This window comes from Echiichthys vipera (genome assembly GCF_963691815.1).
Source record: "Echiichthys vipera genome assembly, chromosome: 19".
NCBI classification, from domain to species: Eukaryota; Metazoa; Chordata; class Actinopteri; order Perciformes; family Trachinidae; genus Echiichthys; species Echiichthys vipera.
In genome coordinates this window covers 18,853,809-18,872,499 of record NC_139844.1, presented here as the reverse complement: position 1 = coordinate 18,872,499, position 18,691 = coordinate 18,853,809, and the positions used below count along the sequence as shown (strand labels likewise).

The following is an 18,691-nucleotide window of genomic DNA, read 5'->3' as shown; positions in this document are numbered from 1 at the left end:
TCCAATCTCACATACTTGAGACATTATCAACATTACCGCCGTCAGATTTATTATATACACATACATCTAAGTTTCCTCTTATTAGGTTTTCCTATTTAAAAACACGTAACCACTGTTTTTTTGTTGTTTAGGGAAATTATATTCTATGATGGGTTTGTTTTTAGACACTTCAGGCACTGGCTAATGCATGGCCTCTTTGAACACTGTGCATGGTCTTATGCTGCTTCAACAATTCAAATGAATGGTCTAGCAAAGCTCTTGACGAGTGACAATGCTAAGATCATTAACTGAATGGCTGCTTATGTAATTATGAGTTATTGACTTAAACATTACAATCTATATCCCAAGTAGTTTCTGTTACTTTGTCCTGTGGCTTTACAGCCGTTCCCCAAGGCTGGCTCTGGACAGTGTTGATAACTTTAAAAAACGTATTTTAATGCCTCACCTTGTTGCAGCACCACTGTAGGCCAGGACTAACCAGCAGCTGTGTTAAGTGAAAGAGACCAAGAACAATATGCCACTTGGAAATTTAAATAAACCGAAACCATTAAAGAGTTTCCATTACATTCCAAAACATTTAGGGCATTGGTCTTGTTCTGTATATTTTCCAGACTAGACAAAACTGCTCATATTGCCTTGTGTTTAAAACAAAATGAAATCACAATGTGTGTATTCTGATCCAACGCCACAGCTGAGAAACCTGAACAAATATATAGTGAATTGGCAATTAAAACCAAGTAAGCAAATGTAACAATCAATAACAATTTAAATCTGAGATTCATACATATTAGGACCTGCTCTTACTGTGTGCGCATGTGTGTCAGTCAGTCTGTGGTTTGACTGCTGTATTTTCTCTTTGGGCAAGAATACGGGTAATACAGTGAATACCTTGAATTTGGACGGAGATTTTTTTTTCTAGAGAAAGTGGCAAATGGGACGACTTCTATATAGGGTTAAAAGTGAGGCTTCTCAGTGTTAATATACCGACTCTTCGCAACGGTCACAACTGTTAAGCATTAAAATGGTTAGACTGTTCACAACTGGTGTTCCTGTGTCCATGCAAATACACCCAGAGCAAATTAGAGCAGAAAGCACCACCTCCTTAGTGACAGTCAGGTTTGGAGGGGCAGTTTCTGCCGAACGATACGATGTTTGCAGACATACTTGCAAGATTAGGCTTTTAACATCACAAGAGTCACACAATCCACAACAACAATAAGATTTTGTGAGTGGGAAATTTTAAGACTTCACACCCAGGGTTGTTTTTTTAAATCCACGTGCCATCCAGTCTGTTGATTGTGTTATAAGTTTGTGGCTGTTGCCGCACAGCGATAAAGTCAAGCGAATAAATCCAAGGATAAGTTGCTTCCTCTTGTAACAAAATCAGGCGTGCCTTCTCTTTCCTTCATTCCCCCCAGTCTTTGACTTTTTTCTTCTTTTATTTGCAGCGGGGTTTCTGACACTCAAACAGTAGCGGGTAGACCTGCTCAACAGCTGTGGCCACGTTCTGCACATTTGGTCCTGAGGGGCGGAGAGTTGGGATAAGAGCATAAGAACAAGCTTTGAGTACAAGAAAAAAGAAAAATCCCACATACAGACAAATTGAGAATTGTTGACCCCATCCCAACAGTTGTTTTGGTAAAGTTCAGCCTTTTCTGGTTTTAACAGACTATAATAGTGCTTTACGACAAAGCTGGTGTACCCTTTGGCTGTGTGTAATGGAGGGAGGGAGGGAGAGCATGCAAGTGTGAGGTACCTGTAACTGTGATGCTGCCAGTAGAGAACACCTGTATGGTAGCCTTGATGTGTTTGATCCTGTATGTGGCAGCAGGGTGGAGCTCTGGTTCATAACTGACAAACACAAACAAACACATGGTTACATATTGGACAGTAAAGGCTTTCAGCGCATGTATCTCAAAACAATTACATACGCAGCTTTGGGGCTTTTTTACAGGACGCCAGTACTTCACATGTTGTCACATGAAGTGAATCAGAGGAAAGAATACTAAAAGGCTGAAGGGGCTCTCACCACTAGAGGTCATCCTGCCCTTGCAAATGTTAAATTCAAAAACAGGGCTATTAACTTCATAATACTTGTATTAAACCAATATAAATGACAATGATAGGTAATTATGACAGGGATCTGAATTTTTCCTTATGAGACTAAAATGTATAACTCAGAATAATGAACCAAAATGAGCACAATAAAAGATTCTGGACTGCAGTCTGAGGGGTAAGGTCTGCTACAGGAGGAACAACCAGTACCATGAATTATTTCTAAATACTGCTCAGGCAGATATGGATTCTGATAATGGTGATGATTTTCATTATTCTGATGTATAATAGTGTATTACCTGGCGATGGGTCTGTTCTTCTTAGTAAAGTCTATAAGCCGAATAGCAAACGGCATGGAGCACACTGCCAGGACATTCACAACTTTGAAGGCTGAAAACCTCACCTGAACAGAAAAACACACATATGAATGCATTTATACTTGCACACAATCACATTAAAAAAAGAACACTTTCAATCTTGGTCTTATGGCCGCAGTGATGGCAAGTATACCCATAAGTTAGCCTCATTGTACTCACTCTAGTTATTGCAGAAACATAAACAAATATAAACCAAAACAATCTAAAGAAACACTGCTTTCAATCTTATAGGCCTAATTATTGTGTCAATATTTACATATTATTATAATCATATTCCTTTGGGACGTGTTTTGTATAGCGTGAATGTTGAAACTTTTCTTTCTGTCTAAAACAATACTACAATTCAATTACTCTTTCAGATGGTTCCAGTTTGAATGCGTAATTCCACGCAAAACTTGAACCTTAACTAGACAATCTGAAATGCAAACTTTTTTTAATGTTAAAAAAGTGGCATCTGTTATGATGCTGCTAACCAACAGTAACGCTCACCTTGAAGCCCAGTTTCTGCAGGACGCGTGCTAACCTGCGAGCACCCAGCTTTGCGTCATCCTCGCTGAACAAAAGAGGGGAGCAAAGAGTGAGAGCCAGAATAACAGGGGTATGCATACTGTATATGGTTTGGCCACGCAACACATACGCAGAAACTGGCAACCTTAAGAGTTCTGCGCACCAACAAACCAAAGTCATTCCCCGCTCTGGTTTGTTGGGGCCGATTTGCCCAAAAAATTGATAATCACTAGCTCCTAATCTCAGCATTGTATCTGTGACAGGTGAGGCAAATGGTGATGCCTCTACGTGGTTGGCAGCTGATGGAGGATCTGGCTCAAACATTCAGCTGACGTCAACATTACCGCACCAACAATAAGAAGACATCACCGGAGATAATGAATGGCCCTTAGAAACCAGTAACTCCATTTGTTATGTGCAGTTGCAGACTTTATTTGGTGACTTCAAGTCAGTTAATGGTTGGTGTGTGTTTCATGTGCAGAGAATCTACCTTGTTGCTCCAGTGCAGATGATTTTCCCTGAGGACCAGATGGAGGCTGTTATCTTGGGTTTACGAAGCTTCATCAGGACTTTCTAAAAACAATTAAAAAGTGGAACATTTTAATGCTGCCACCATCATAATATCTCTGTATGTATATATTTCCTTCCCCTTTAACAGCCTTTGGCTTACTTACCCCTACTTCTGGCTTATAGATGACATTGGTTCCCTCTAAGGCAATGGTGCGCAGGTTAAGGTGGCACCTGGTCCTAAAGGTTGCCACCACATTGGTGATAATGATATCAAGTGCCTCATCATTGCTGGAATCCATGAGGAAGTGTGGGATGCAGCAAGAGGACCACGGGGGCTTTCTCCTCACACATTTATCATCAACGCAACCATCCCCACCTCCATTTCACGGACGGACAAGGAGGAAAGATGAGCTGGAAGGTGGAAAAAAAGCCAAGGATGTATTAGTATTTTGGCTTAAAGTGAAACCTCACCAGGTCACTGAAACTCAATTATGAAAAAAATATAGAAAACTAAATAATTACAGACTGAAACTCAATAAGATGTAAACAGAATAAAATGATAGTGAAAGGCTAAGACTCCATTTGTTGAAAAATAAATAAAAAATGAGACATCTGGACTTACAAACAATAACAGAGAGATAATTTCAATAAAGTAGAAAAAACAAAAAAAAACACCCATGCACCTCTTGTATGTAAGGGGATTCAACGTCCTATACCCTTATTCATTATTGTCCAAAACACCTTTGTTTTGATTGTTTACATGAGTGAAATTAGCACAGCTTTTAGCTTGCACAGTGAAATCAGCTAGCACACGGGGACAGTTAATGCTGTCCTTACACCTGAATAAAAGCACTGATATGTTATGAAGGTAGCTTAACTCGTCACCTTAGTTGCAGCACCAATTCTCCAGCTATGTGGTTCCCCTCTTCTTCAGATACAGCAGAGTGACTCAAAACAGGACTCCCACGGGCTTCTACAACATATTAGACAAGTTATTCAATTATATATTCTTTAAGTGAACTTCTAAGCTATTTTGGACCATGCATTGATATATTTTTTTTAAAACTTTATATACACAAATAGACTTATAACTAACTGCGATTACGGTTCAATCTTCAAAGAATATAACAATAGTAATAACATCGTTTGAGGTAGCGCATATATCATAAATAAAACAAAACATTGATGTACATAAATCACAGATCAAATTCATTCAAATGGCTTTGGTTTTTACAGCTTTACAGTTGGTGCAATACTTTAGTGAGTCCAGGTAGGAGTTAAAGCAAGACATGAAAACAATACGATTAGGTTTCTGGTTTGCAAATATGCTGGTGTGTATATAGAATTTAGCTAATAATAAGAAAAGATTAATAACATACAACTTTTTGACAGGAAATAGATTTTCAAAAACACCAAAAAATAGATCTATTTTGAGTGGGAGTTGTATACCTGTGTGTGATGTGACAAAGGTTGCAGAAAGGATCATTATTTAACATAAATCTTACAATAACAGAATTAACAGGATAACAATCATTTCAACGACAACTCGCGCACCTTATTTAAGATTTTATTTTTTTTTACTTCCTGGATAATAACCATGTTTTTTCCCATTCTGTATTAAAATACTGATTACTTCAGAAAGAAACATAGAAGCAGGTTTACTAATTATGCATCTTTGTGTCCGTGCATTGACGCTAGCTAGTGGTACAGCCTGGTACGTGACGTCAGCTCCTCAGTGTTACTACTGAATTATCGAGCAATAACAGAAAACGATAACGCTACACGCGATATTAACGCATTCATAACTTAAATATGTTAAGTCGTAAGGCAATTTGTCGAAGCTGTATCTATAATGCGAGGTTTATTGGCTTTACAGCGTATGCCACATCCCAGTTGCATCGCATAACCAGTACCACAGCTGATGAGATTGTTTATGGATCTGCTGCTAAGCTAAGCTAACCTTGCCACCCTTAGCAAACCAGCTGTCAACTATTGGTCGCAAAGTAATTCAGCACGACTGCATTAACGAAACGCGTTGTTGTGGTTTGGAATCAAGTCTGAACTGAAAGGTTGCAAAACAAAGAGGAACTGTACCGCACTACTGCCCGGCTAATGTTGTGAACACAGACGCCCGTTAGCTAGCAACAAAGGAAGCGAACAGGCAGTAATGAATGAAAAGTTGTTAGCTGAGCGAGCTAAGCAGGCTAGCTGAGGACGAGGTAGTTCCACTGTTTCCAAGTGCGTGTTAACGGCAAATGTGTGTATCTGAAATGTATGCGTTCGTTATTTAGCTACCTCTTTAGCTGGACCCGTGATGCTGAAACCCCCGAAACCAGAGCCACCTGAGAGTCCACTCAACGGTTGTGTTTGTGGACCCCTTTTCCTCCGCAGCAGACTGACCGAGCGAGTCACTTTCCGGTTTCAGCTTTCAAAATAAAATCAGGTGACCGAGTGAACTTTAGGACGACTACAACTTCCGGGTACAGCCTTTAAAAGACACTGATAAAAAAGAAAAAATGTTTATTAAGATACTTGTAGTTGAAGGTTGAATATGTAGAATCTTCATTAAAAGCTATATTAAAAAAAAAAAAAAAAACACCCACGGGGTGTTTGAGGGGTACAGAATGAAAGTATTGCTTTTCCATAAAATATATATTTAGTCTGAATTAATATTTAATTTTTTTTTTGTTTGACAATGACTTTCTGTTTACATTTTACCAGCCATTAAGCGGCCGGCATTGCGGATTGCCAGGGTTTTCTGTTGTTCGGGGCAGCTACTGTAGGCTGGCACTGGGTGAAATGGAGTTTGCCAATCCTGCAGCTGAGTGACCGGTTCTCCTTGATCGGTAAGCTAACTTTCATGTTTACTTAGCTGTAACGGCTAACAGTAACTGTCAGTCAAACTCCTTTGCAATACTTGTTTTTATGGTGTGATTTGTCAGAGGGGATGGGTTCAAACAAGTTGGTCTCCTGCAGGCTACTGGACTGGTTCTGACAAACCTGGCAACCCCACTGCTTTTAATTATATTTTGTTGTTGCGACTACGATCTTTAGACACCAGATGGCGGTGTTCTGCTCATTCTTCATATCCTTACACTACAAGATCATGTAGCTTCAAGTTATGCATACAGGTGCATTACTGATGTTCGAGTTTGCCTTACAATGCAGCCTGTAATATCATTAATCCTGTATTTATTCCAGCACCTTTTGCACTCTACACTATTGCACTATTATATCGTTTACAATTTCATTGTCCTGTGTTTATGTATTATTTTATATCTGTACATAGTAGTCTGATGTTTATGTTTATGTTTGTTCATTTTTGTTATCCTTTTTTTGTTTTCAGCAGTATGTCTATTTCTGTGTATGTATATTGAGGTAGGTAGGGAGAAAGCTTTACAGTAATGTCTTCGAGAGGTTGGTTTACAGCACAGACACATTTACACACAATACATAGATACAAACATTGATTCAGACATCTACAATACTGATTCTCTGACACTTACATTTACATACACACATTACTAAATATAATACAGTAAAACAAACACGTGTCGGTTATCGCGATTTTCCCAAAAGGCCTTGTGTAATTAATATATTGACTACTGCTGTTAGACTTCAGAAATGTCCCTGTGTCATGCCCCTCCCCAGATTTTATTTGATAGTGTCATTGCCATGAGAGTAAATTAGTTCTTTGCTCTGTTTGGTCTGATGCTAGGGTACCTGTATCAGCTTGAAAGCTACTGAAATTGGATGAGTTTCGTCCATGCATCCCTTTCTGCTTTCTGTGTCAGATATAATTAATACATGTCGCCTTGAAAGTCAGTTGTTGTTGAAAGTCCTTGTGTGTGTTGCACTTTCTTGGTCATGATTCTGATTTTGATATACATGAGTAGAAGAACTGTGCGAATATATAGGCTATAGATGGAATTAACCATTAAAAGATTCAAGAATCACATATCACATGAACGCTAATTGATAACACAATGACAGTAGGCCTAGTTAATCTGACATGAATCTGTGTGAAAAGCTAAATTAAATGCAATAAACAGTACATTGAGAGGACAAGCATGAGCAAAAAGATTAAGTATAGCTGAAGAGTTCAGTTTAATCAGTTTTGTAAAAAAAAAAGAATATTATTCATATTATTCATATTAGTATTTCCTGAAAAAAGTAGCCTACAAGCATGTACTCATTGCAGGCCATTTTTCCTTTTTGAAAAAGTGGATTGAATTATTATGTGTTAACTGAATTTGTTTCAATATGAAAAGGTAACATTTATTTTCTCCAGATGACATTTAGTTAACTGCATTAAATTATGTGGAAAAGCTTCAATAACAGGGTGAAACAGTCAAATGTAACCATAAATTGTTGATATGATAAAAAAAAACCTGTGTCAAAGATATCAAGAACATGTTTATTTCACAGATGGACACTAGGCTAAGTTGGTTTAAAGTTGGTATCTTGCACCACCATGTGGATAATGAGTGATGGGAAAGACAAATTACAATTGGCAACATTTGAGCTTTGAAACGTTCAGGTTTTCTGCACCATCTCCTGCAGAATGAGCTAATAATTTAATGTTAAGGGAAAAAAAAAAAGTGATTTATTAAAAGTCAAATTTGCGAGTCCAAGTAAGGGTTAAACGCTCATTGACTGAAGCCAAATTCTGTGTCCACGAATTTGCCTTTGTGATCATCGGTGTCTGCCAATATTACACTTAACAGGCTTATGTTAACACCATTTCCAGATAACAATGAGTAACTTTTTTCAGTGTTTACCGTGTATTGACATTTAAACTGTATGGATTAGAACATCTCAGAGGAAAATGAGCACATCTGGTCAGTAAATGCTCCTCAGGGAATTCTGGACAGGCTACAAAAGAGGAGAAGGAGTAGAGTTTGGAGGCGGTTGGGAATGTTTGTGTTTTCAATGAGAGGGTTCACAGCCGCTCCTGTGGCTCATGAATGAATTCAGTGAATGAATGCTATCTGTGCATTGTCCCATCCTGCAGTGACTGTGACCTTTAAGCAGTTTGATCATGACTTTATGATGTTTTGTGTTACTGACTGGCTCTACTTTATGAAACTTTGCAAAACACGGAATAAAAAAACAAACTGATGAGAATGACATATACTCTTTATGAAATTAAGCTGTCTAAACTAAACAAATTACGTGCATGTGTGTGTGTGAGTCTGTGTTCGTATGTGTGCACATTCATATGCATTTGTTTTTGCGTGTTAACATCCATAAGTTATTGCTCGCTTTTGCACATTTGGGCCTTGCGTCCTGTAACCCAGCTCTTCAGCTCTGACTCCTGCAAACATGTCTCCCTCCTGGCCTGCGCCCAATTAAAACAGAAAAATAAGTTCTTTATGATTCACCCTTGTTGTTATTGTTCTTCCTCCCTGGTTACCAAATTGTATCCTTTTTTTTTCTCTCTCGTTTAATCCTCCTTGTCCTCTCCTTGTGAAATATTGCCTTGTAATTCCCATCCATTCTGCACAAGAGCCTTGTTCAGATGTCCTAAGATGTTTACTATAAAGGTTTAGATTTAGAGCAGGTTAGGAAAGTCAGACCACTAGCAATGATTGTGTGCGTGTGTTTGTGTGTGTGTGTGTGTTGTGAAGGCAGCTGACGCAGGGCGCAGGAGTATGTTTACAGTTTGTTGGGCTGCACATCACTGGGGCAGTCTCTTTCCCAGAGGAACAATGCTCTTATTCTCATTAGGTCATAAGATTCAGCGTGTAAACACACAGATGTGAGCACTTACGGCTTAATAGATGCAGATATGTCTAAGAATAAATAGACGGTCCATCACTGTAACTACTCTGTGTGCGTGTGTGTGTGTGTGTGTGTGTGTGAGAGAGAGAGAGAGATAGAGAGAGACAGAGAGAGAGAGAGAGAGAGAGAGAGAGAGAGAGAGAGAGAGAGAGAGAGAGAGAGAGAGAGAGAGACTGACTGAGATAAAACAAGAGATAAATCACTTTTTCATGCTTCTGGGAAGTATATTTGTGTTTATGTGCATGTTTGTGTGTAACGATAGTTTTGAAGTGATTGGTCGTCTATTGGCTAACTCGAAATATTTACCCACATTTATACTTATATGAAACATGACAGAAATAATTAATGAAGTAAAAATGTTAGCTTTTGGGTGGAACAATATTATCAAACTAACAAGGGTGAATGGAGGTTGTTTTCTTCTGAATGGCTGGATGATGTGGAAGTTTGGTATTCTTATGACAAAAAAGCTGACAAGGTCACAGGGTTTTCTCCAAACCCCCAAAGAAAGAAATAGGAACTTTCAGAAACATACCAAAACAAAATGCCATTTCTTTTAAAAACTCGAGTCGTCCATGTCACCAGATGGGTCTTTGCAGAGACTTTCTGCCGGGATGACCTCACTGTTGCCTGTAAACTGGGCGTGTTTGTCAGGACCCCGGTGTTCTGTTTATGTTGGGCGTACATCACAGGCCCATTTCAAAAGGACTCAGAGAGCAAAGTTAAAGCTTTTGAGAGTCTTTTGCGTCGTGTTGTAAAACTGAGTTCAGCACTTGGTGGCTTGATCAGTTTGAATGCTCTGTGGGAACTTTGTGTCAGATTGCAAAAGTTTGAGTTTCTTCAGCAGGGGGTTGAAAAGGATGGAGAGATAAAGAAGCCAGGCAGAATCCATGGACAAGGCTGAAAATAAATAAATAAATAAATAGAAGCAGGTGGAAAAGATGATAAATGTATGGGAAGGGGATAAGATAGGGAATACACGCCTTAAAGGTCTCATATTATGCTCCCACATCTACACTCTTGGTGTCTCTGCACCCTGATTGCAGCCTGGGAATTAGTACTTTTCCTATATACATATATATATATATATATATATATATATATATATATATATATATATATATATATATATAGTATAGTTGTGACATTACTTTAAAGAAGTCCTGATGGCTCGTTTAAAGGCACAGTTTCTGAACATGTGCTGTTTACAACATGTGACCTTTAAATATGCTAGGATGATTTTTTTTGCATGTATGCACATATACTGTATCTGCATGCCCACGTACTATATGTGGGTACTTATGAGTGAGTGTTTCTGTATTAGACAGAGATTGATAGTGTGTGAGTTGGCCGTGCGGAGGGAATCCAGTGCTCTGGTAGTGCTGCTCCGGGGTCTCCCAGTGTAAACAGAGACGTGGGAATGACCGAGCCTGTTTATATCAGCTCCCATTCTTACTGGGACCAGTCAGCCAGGCATCAGGGGCACAGCAAACACACCGGTCTCATGTGCATGCAAGCTCACCCACATATTTCACATACAGAAATACATGTCAGCAGGCTTCTTTGTATATTCTAAAATCTTCAGAAACATCAGAAAGTGATGTTGATGTGGAGTGTGTCTGAGGAAATTACTCATTCATCAAAACAGGGCTGTAAACTCACCAAGAGGTTAGTAAGGTAAGTTTACCCATCTTTTTAGACTTATATACTAAAATTCATAGTATTTCACATATGAAGTAGTTGGAAGCATTTGTTGTTTTATGGAAAAAAAATTACATAAACAACAGCATTTTGATAACGCATATGGTTTTACCATTTAAGAAAAAACCTTGATTTACCAATGATTGATCACATGGCTTATCTAATCATTTTATCACAAAAATATGACAGTTAATCAAAACCTTTTTTTCAGATCCAATAAATGATGCCCCAATGTGCCAACTGACCTCACACACTCTGTCTACTCACTCACCTCAATGTTGGGGAGTCTAACATGTACACCTACACCGGAGCCAATCAAGGCCAAAAAACTTTGACATTCCACAAGAAAAAGAGGAGTTTCTACAAAGAAGTGAAATCCTCTCAGCCTCCCGTCACAGCTCCAGAGGTGAGGCCGAGCTCAGACAGAGAGACAATCACTCCGACGTTCATCACTCCAGATTTACTGGCCTAACATTAACAGCACCTGCATAAATGTTATGGAGTTCCCTGCTCAGCCATGTTTAGACTACTTTTTGGAAATGATGACACTGCATTGAGCGTTATCTGGTGTGACTCCAGTCCGCATATAAAGCACCTGCTCCTTTCAGACAAAGGGAAGGGAAATCGTCCTGAGGGAGCTGGGTCAGGATGAAATCAAGCTTCCTTATGATCGTTTACAGGTTAAGTAATTGTAACCATGAATATGTTTTATCAGAAAATCAAACTAATACATAGATCTCCCCAGTTTTAAAAAAATCTAGTTTCCTTAGCGAAGATGGGATTTACATTAATAAGTTATTGAGTATATGTCAGACCTTCATTTTGATATGATTGAATAATTACACCAGGGGAGTCAAGTTAGTTTGTGTCCGGAGACTTTATGATCTGTATACCCTCAATTTAAAAACGGAAACATACAAACACGTACAAGCTTCATAAGAGCAACAGAGGAGGGATGCTTCATCCAGGGTTGTCAAACATGAAAATCATCTATGAAAAACTGGATAAAACCAATGCATATGGGATTACATGACACATAATGATGGCTATGACTCCTTACTGGGGAACATGTACAAACAATACATTTGCTGTCTGAGGGGCCCTCTGGTCATTTTGTCAGCACCTCAGACAGACAGACATCCAGTGTTTGGATAGAGAAGGAATTGCTGTAAGCCTTGTGGAGTGGATTCTTCCTCTCGCACTAGAAAACAGAGCGCTCAGAAAACAAACCTCTTTAAGAGCGTGGAGGAGTCCGTCTGAACCTCACCTAGCAATCACAGAGGAAAACCACACATGCATTAGCACCTAGTTGCCTTTTGAGATAAAATGTACGTGTGTGTGTGTGTGTGTGTGTGTGTGTGTGTGTGTGTGTGTGTGTGTGTGTGTGTGTGTGTGTGTGTGTGTGTGTGTGTGTGTGTGTGTGTGTGTACGTGGTTGCAATCAGGAATGAAATGCATCATTCTCATGTGTGTTTTAATGTATACTATGTATGTTAATGTATGTAGGAGGAGAGGGTGGGTATCTCTTTTGCAGTAACTACGTGTGTGTGTGTGTGTGTGCGTGTGTGTGTGTGTGTGTGTGTGTGTGTGTGTGTGTGTGTGTGTGTGTGTGTGTGTGTGTGTGTGTGTGTGTGTGTGTGCGTGCGTGTGCGTGCGTGCGTGCGTGCGTGCGTGCGTGCGTGCGTGCGTGCGTGTGTGTGTGTGTGTGTGTGTGCATGCATGCAAAGAGACCTCTAAAGTTGGCACTGGTAAAGGTCTGAATTTGGGCGGAATGGGGGGTGGGAGGTGTTGACATAGAAGGATGTTTTGGGGTGGCGTTTGGGGGGCGAGTTGGGGCGAAGGTGTAGAATGATGATAGGAAGGAGAGATGTGTGATAACAGGGTGTTGTGACTTAGCGGCTAAGAGTTTGGGAGTATGGTTTTATACGCTGTGCGGTGTTGTTGCATGTTAGCCGACGCGCAACACACTTTCTATTTGATCTGCTTTTGCTCATACTTGTGTCTGTGTGTGATAAAACAAAATAACAAAAATCTCCCACTCTCATGCGAGCAACACACACAAACGCATGCCTACGCACATGTACACACGCACAGACACACACATACTGATATCTAAATTAATGGTCTCCTTGGGGAGTCATCCAAAGGCCACGGGCGTTTGGGAGAAAAGATTCTTGGAAAAAGGCTTCATCATCAGAACATGTGCTCATTAGAAACCCATCTTAGCCATCCAGAGAGAGAGAGAGAGAGAGAGAGAGATGGGGAGAGAGAGGTACACTAAGGAATACATGGACAAGGTCATATACTTATCATTTTGAAGAGGCATACTTTACAGTCGTTCCAAATGGTGGTAGATCGAGAGAAGTGAATGGGGAATCTACCTGTGGTGTGAGGAGCGGAGACACAGGTAACGAAGAAAAGAGCACAACAAGTTCAAAGAAAGTCCAAAAACAGAAAGAAAGAGTAAAAAAAGAAAAAAAAAGAACGATTCTCAGCAAGTTAGACTCCCTCCATCTCCTTCGGCCTCACTCTGCGCAGGAAGTCATTAAAGAGTAAGCCAATAAAGCTGTGTCAGATATATTGTATCCCCCGTCCTCCACAAGGATATAAAATATTGGCCTCCCATACTCATCAGACATGGGGATCAGCATTTTACAGGCTCGCAATGTCCTCCTTTGGAGTTCAGAGAGTTTACTGAAGTGACCAACTGTCTTGTTGTCGGTTTTCTACATAACTGTTTCCGGTTTTATTGAACATGACTCAGCAAAGTTAATTTGATTTAAGATTGATCCTGATCAGGGATGATTAGATCAGCCATGACTATGATTCTTAAAGGAGGATTAATCAAAACTCGGCCACTAGAGGGCACATAAAGATGAAACCAGGCTGATCGTATTTCATAGCTAGCATACAATTTTTAACTGTAATTTCTGTATGTATTCCGCAGACACTAACCATTGCATTCATTTGGAGTCATTTTCCAGGAAACCTGATGCATCTAAATGCAATGTTAGCTTTGATATGGCCACCAAAAAGTTCTTTCTTTATCTGTCTTTAGCTTGTTGAGCTACTTTAACATCCTCTTTCTGCTGTTTGGTGATGGACAAGTAGTGATCATTGGGTTTCTTTAGCTGCTATGTGGCTATGTTTACCAGCTAGTCAATAACTTGGTTTGACTACTGTTTGTCGCTTATTGGTATCAGGTTTTTTGGAGTCACTCACACATCAAGCATACAGAGAGTTATCGCTCACATCTGCAGTTTCCCTCAGCTGTTTAATTGTCTTTCAGCTCATTAGTTTGGTTTAACTTTCTATTTTGGTTTACTACTTCGGTTGGCTACCTTCCCACCACCAACCAGCAGACATACACAGTTACCTGGTAAAGATAGTGATGCTTTTAACAGCCAGATATAAGATATTTCCCTCAGGAGTTGGTTAAGACCAAAACAAAGCTGAAAGAGAGTGGATATTGAACCTACATTCACAAGGTGGCCATAAACATGAATGTGAATGTTGCTACGTAACTGCTGTATGTGTAAATGGGCAACGCTTTGCTAACAAGCAAAAAACAGGCATGCCAGTGTTGTGTTTACAGCTTGTTTCTGCAGCCCCCTAGTGGCCCCAGAAATATCTGTTAAAATGTTGTGTAGGCTACCATGGGTGGACATTTTTCCAACAATTTAAAAATTCAGTGCAGAGACTGGTGTCACGAGGGAACTCCACTGAAAATAGGTGAGCTTATTATTGCTTAATATTAGACGTATTAACATTTGATGCTCACACACACACACACACGCACGCACGCACACACACGCACGCACACACACGCACGCACACAAAGTTTTACAAAGAAAGTGCTTGTGCTTCACGCTGTTTCTTTGTTCTTTGTCTGTCTTGTTTTCTCCCTCCTCAGATTCAGTTTTAAACATATTTGGGAAAGTATTTCATATCTTACGCAAACAGAGAGGCTAGTTTGGAGGGAAAATAAGCAGCCCCTGTTGCTTTTTCTGTTGATAAGACTCTTCCAACATAAATATGCAACATATTAGTAATAGACCAACAAGAGAATGTGTTATTCACAGGAAAGTTGGTGTGCTTAAAGTGATAGATAGATATAGATATAGATATATAGATAGATAGATAGATAGATAGATAGATAGATAGATAGATAGATAGATAGATAGATAGATAGATAGATAGATAGATAGATAGATAGATAGATAGATAGATAGATAGATAGATAGATAGATAGATAGATAGTTGGATAGATAGATAGTAAGAAAATGATTGGTAGGGAAAGAAAAGAGCAATAAAACATGATGGAGGGATAGAGAAGGGGAAAGAAGGAATGAGGAGACGAGGTTAATCCAAACAGACCTGTGCCAGGTTATTTTTACGACGGTCCCATCAGCCATTATCTGCCTGCTCTGTTATGGTTAGGGATAAATACAGACCTGGGCAATACCAAGGAGGGGTAGATTTGTGTGAGTGTGTGTGTGTGTGTGTGTGTGAATGGTTTTGTGTCGTAGTAATGTGTAGTTTTGTGAGCATACGTATGTGGTCCCTCTCCCTCTCTCTGGCTCTGCTCCACCGCAGCAGCCAGCGGAGATAACCACAACAGTTTATTCCATTTCATCAGACGATCTTCTGGACATTTTAGCCTTAATGGACACAGAGCAGAACTCACTGCTTTATCTTCTTGCTCAATAAAAATCTCAAGGCCAGTCTGTTCATGAGACTCACTGTCTCTGGGCTAAATAAATATCTGCGTATTGACTGAGGTGGTGAGTGGGGGGAAAAAAGAAACGTTGAAGAGGACTCTGTGTGTTTGTGATAAGTGAAGTAGAGGGGAATTTGTCTGTGGGAAACAATTGTGTGCGAGAAAGAAAGAGAGGCCTCGAACGTAGTTACATGATTTCATGATATCTGGCACCAGAATCTCATCTGTGAGCTCTCCAAACACCTGTGTTTAAGGCGTGGAGTGAAGATAAACGAGGGGTTTAAACTTAGACATACAAAAAAATTAATCTCTCTGTGTTTATGCATGTGTATGCAGGCATGTGTTTGATAGATGTAGCGTTATGTGTATTTAAAAGACCTTTGTACTATTTTTTTTTTTATCATTCAATGCTTATTTATACATGCATTTCAGTGTTACCTATGCATCTATCTACAGCATTTTAGTTTACACACACCTGCTGCCTCATGGAAACAACCATGTGTTCAGGAGAGTGTGTGTGTGTGTATGCGCTCTCAACCCATCTGGCCATATGAGTGTGGGTGCGAGAGGAGCAGAGGTGAGTTTGGAGCTGCAGAGAAATGATCTGCAAGGTTTATTATCTTTAATTAGCATCCAGGGGGAAAAAGATAGATAAGGACCACCATTTCGCTGATGGATCTGCTCTGTGCTTTTTTCCCAAAACCAAGGAGAAAGAGTGTAGTAAAAAGCAGGAAAAACAGAGTGAGGCATCATCAGTCTTGGAAAAGTCCAGATGCCTCCAGATATACCTTTATTATTAACTTAACACGGATGGCTATAATGTATCTCCGATGTAAAATGTCCTGCGCCTGACGACTGAATGTACATTCATGTTGTAATAACGAAACTCTACTTAAAAAAAAGCCCCACATAGATTTACTTTGCTTCTGGGAATCTTCTGACACACACACACACACACACACACACGCACACACACACACTTCTCACCTCTTAAGATGCAGAACTGCTGCTGTCAAATAAACAAGCCAAAAAGTTAATACATATCAAAACAGCTGGACAACAGCTGATACACCACATTGACAGAGATCTTTTGTGTAAACATGTGCACACAACAGCACTTCTTTGGAATATGCGAGGAATTGATGCCAAAGCTTTTCTCACACCTCTTTGTAACCACACTCAACTCTACAATTAAACAAGAAGCCGCAGGCTAAAAACGCATCTTTCGACTGCACCTTGGCTAAGAAGATGATTTTAAAAAAACACTTATATGTAGCACTCTTTAGATCGGCTTATTTGAAGCTACCGCACTTACCTAATTACTGGCTCTTCTGGTTTGTACCCTAATTGTTGAATGCACTTATTGGAAGTCGCTTTGTAAAGAGGAAAGGCAGCCGGAGTGAAAGAGAGACTTAATAAAACTGCAAGCAAACAATAAAGGAGAGCGGGGGAAAAATCTGGAAGTGTGTTAAACAATTTCAAAAGCTCCTCAGTCTGCAAGTCAACCTTTGAGAGCACAAAGGCATGGATTTGTAAGAGCAGAATTGGATTTTTGTGTGAGGGAGGACAGAACAGCGAGTGTAAGTAGGGAACAGGGATTCCATCGTCGCTGTTGTCTGTCAGCATCCTCGAAGTGCAAAGCAAGTAGGCTAAAACAGAAGAGAAGTCACAGCCTCATATCAACATCATAAATAAAGTTATGTGTATCAGCTGCCATCCATTGGAACATGTTCAAAAAATTCTGAGCGCACTCAAAGAGCAACTGAGTGGACACCACCCCTTTATTTCTAGAGCTGCTTGCTGTCACCATCTAATATCTCAGCTCAAGATGCATGTGTCATACCCATAGACTGTATAAAAAATGGACGTAGCATACCCGCTGTGGTCCGTTCTCTTAACTTGATCCAATCGTACTCTCCTATGGGAGTCGCCATCTTGTCAGACTTTGACTCCGCCTCATTTCCTTTTACCAAAAAAGGGCATTGATGTGATGTTGGGGGGAGGGAGATACGTCCGTCTGGCTGACGTATACCTCCAAGGAGAAGTGAGGGCAAGCAGCTAGCTGTCACTCAAGAGGCCGCACCCTTAATTATTCATAAACTTTAACCTAAAAGAAAATAAAAACTAGCCGGGTACAAAAAAATTCACTCCCTTCAGTGTTGTCATGGCGATATGACCTAGACATACAGACTAGAAGGTTTTTTGTACCAGGCCTTAAATAGGTTTAATTATGCTGTGAAAACGGCCTATTGATCATTGGGGGTCGATGAGAAATTGCTCTACTGTGCAAACTTCTCCTAATGGACACTCGGAGAACTGCATTTTTTGGCACTTCCGTATTGGATCAACCAGGAAGTCGCTGTGGTGGGGGCTTGGTCATACCCTATAGCTCCCACAATTTCAGAGTCTGTATCCCAGCCTTCATTTAATAAACTTTGGTGCAAACTCATAGAATATTATCTGTTCCATTTGACCTGGAAGTGAAGGGTCAATTCTGCTTTCAAAATAAAACCTGGGAAAGTGGTGGGGTTTTTTATGATTATTTTTCAGCGCTTTTATTTCCTTTTATTTTAGAGCAGCTGAAGGATGAGAGGAAAGAGGAGGGAGAGAGAGAGAGAGAGAGAGAGAGAGAGAGAGAGGCAGAGAGAGAGACAGAGACAGAGAGAGACAGAGAGAGACAGAGAGAGAGAGAGAGAGAGAGAGAGAGAGAGAGACAGAGAGAGAGACAGAGACAGAGAGAGACAGAGAGAGAGAGATAGAGAGAGAGAGAGAGAGAGAGAGAGGACGACATGCAGCCAAATGCTGCAGGCCGGATTTGATCAGGGCTGAGTCATTTCAATAGTTTTTGTGTTAACTTCCATTTTTGAGCGGAATGCTGCCCTGATGTGATCCGATGACACAAAATGTCTGCAAAATGAGTGAAAAGAGAAATACTCCTGCTTCTCTTCTAATCGATACAGATGGATGTCTCTCTGAATGATTGTGTTGTGTTGAGTTGTCTCATAACTGCCCGCATTGTGGTGTCATCAGAGAGATATGCA

The 18,691-nt window shown here is 40.0% G+C and overlaps 1 protein-coding gene across 1 annotated transcript; it reads right to left on the bottom strand.

The window, feature by feature from the left end:
- Nucleotides 1-25: 25 nt before the first annotated feature.
- Nucleotides 26-5,868, bottom strand: tbpl1 (TBP-like 1). The gene is made up of 8 exons (XM_083934398.1): nt 5,745-5,868; nt 4,335-4,422; nt 3,614-3,860; nt 3,430-3,512; nt 2,922-2,985; nt 2,355-2,458; nt 1,757-1,851; nt 26-1,521 (listed from the first exon to the last, which is right to left on the bottom strand). The coding sequence occupies exons 3-8, from the start codon at nt 3,746-3,748 to the stop codon at nt 1,439-1,441; spliced, it is 564 nt and encodes a 187-aa protein (XP_083790524.1). The 5' UTR covers nt 3,749-3,860; nt 4,335-4,422; nt 5,745-5,868; the 3' UTR covers nt 26-1,438.
- Nucleotides 5,869-18,691: the final 12,823 nt, after the last annotated feature.

Bases quoted from the DNA above. Each gene is read 5' to 3' on its own strand.
- tbpl1 (XM_083934398.1), bottom strand. From the start codon at position 3,748: ATGGATTCCAGCAATGATGAGGCACTTGATATCATTATCACCAATGTG. The intron at 3,513-3,613 runs GTAAGTAAGCCA...AATTGTTTTTAG, and splicing joins TCTATAAGCCAGAAGTAGGG to AAAGTCCTGATGAAGCTTCG. The intron at 2,986-3,429 runs GTAGATTCTCTG...TCTTTTGTTCAG, and splicing joins ATCTGCACTGGAGCAACAAG to CGAGGATGACGCAAAGCTGG.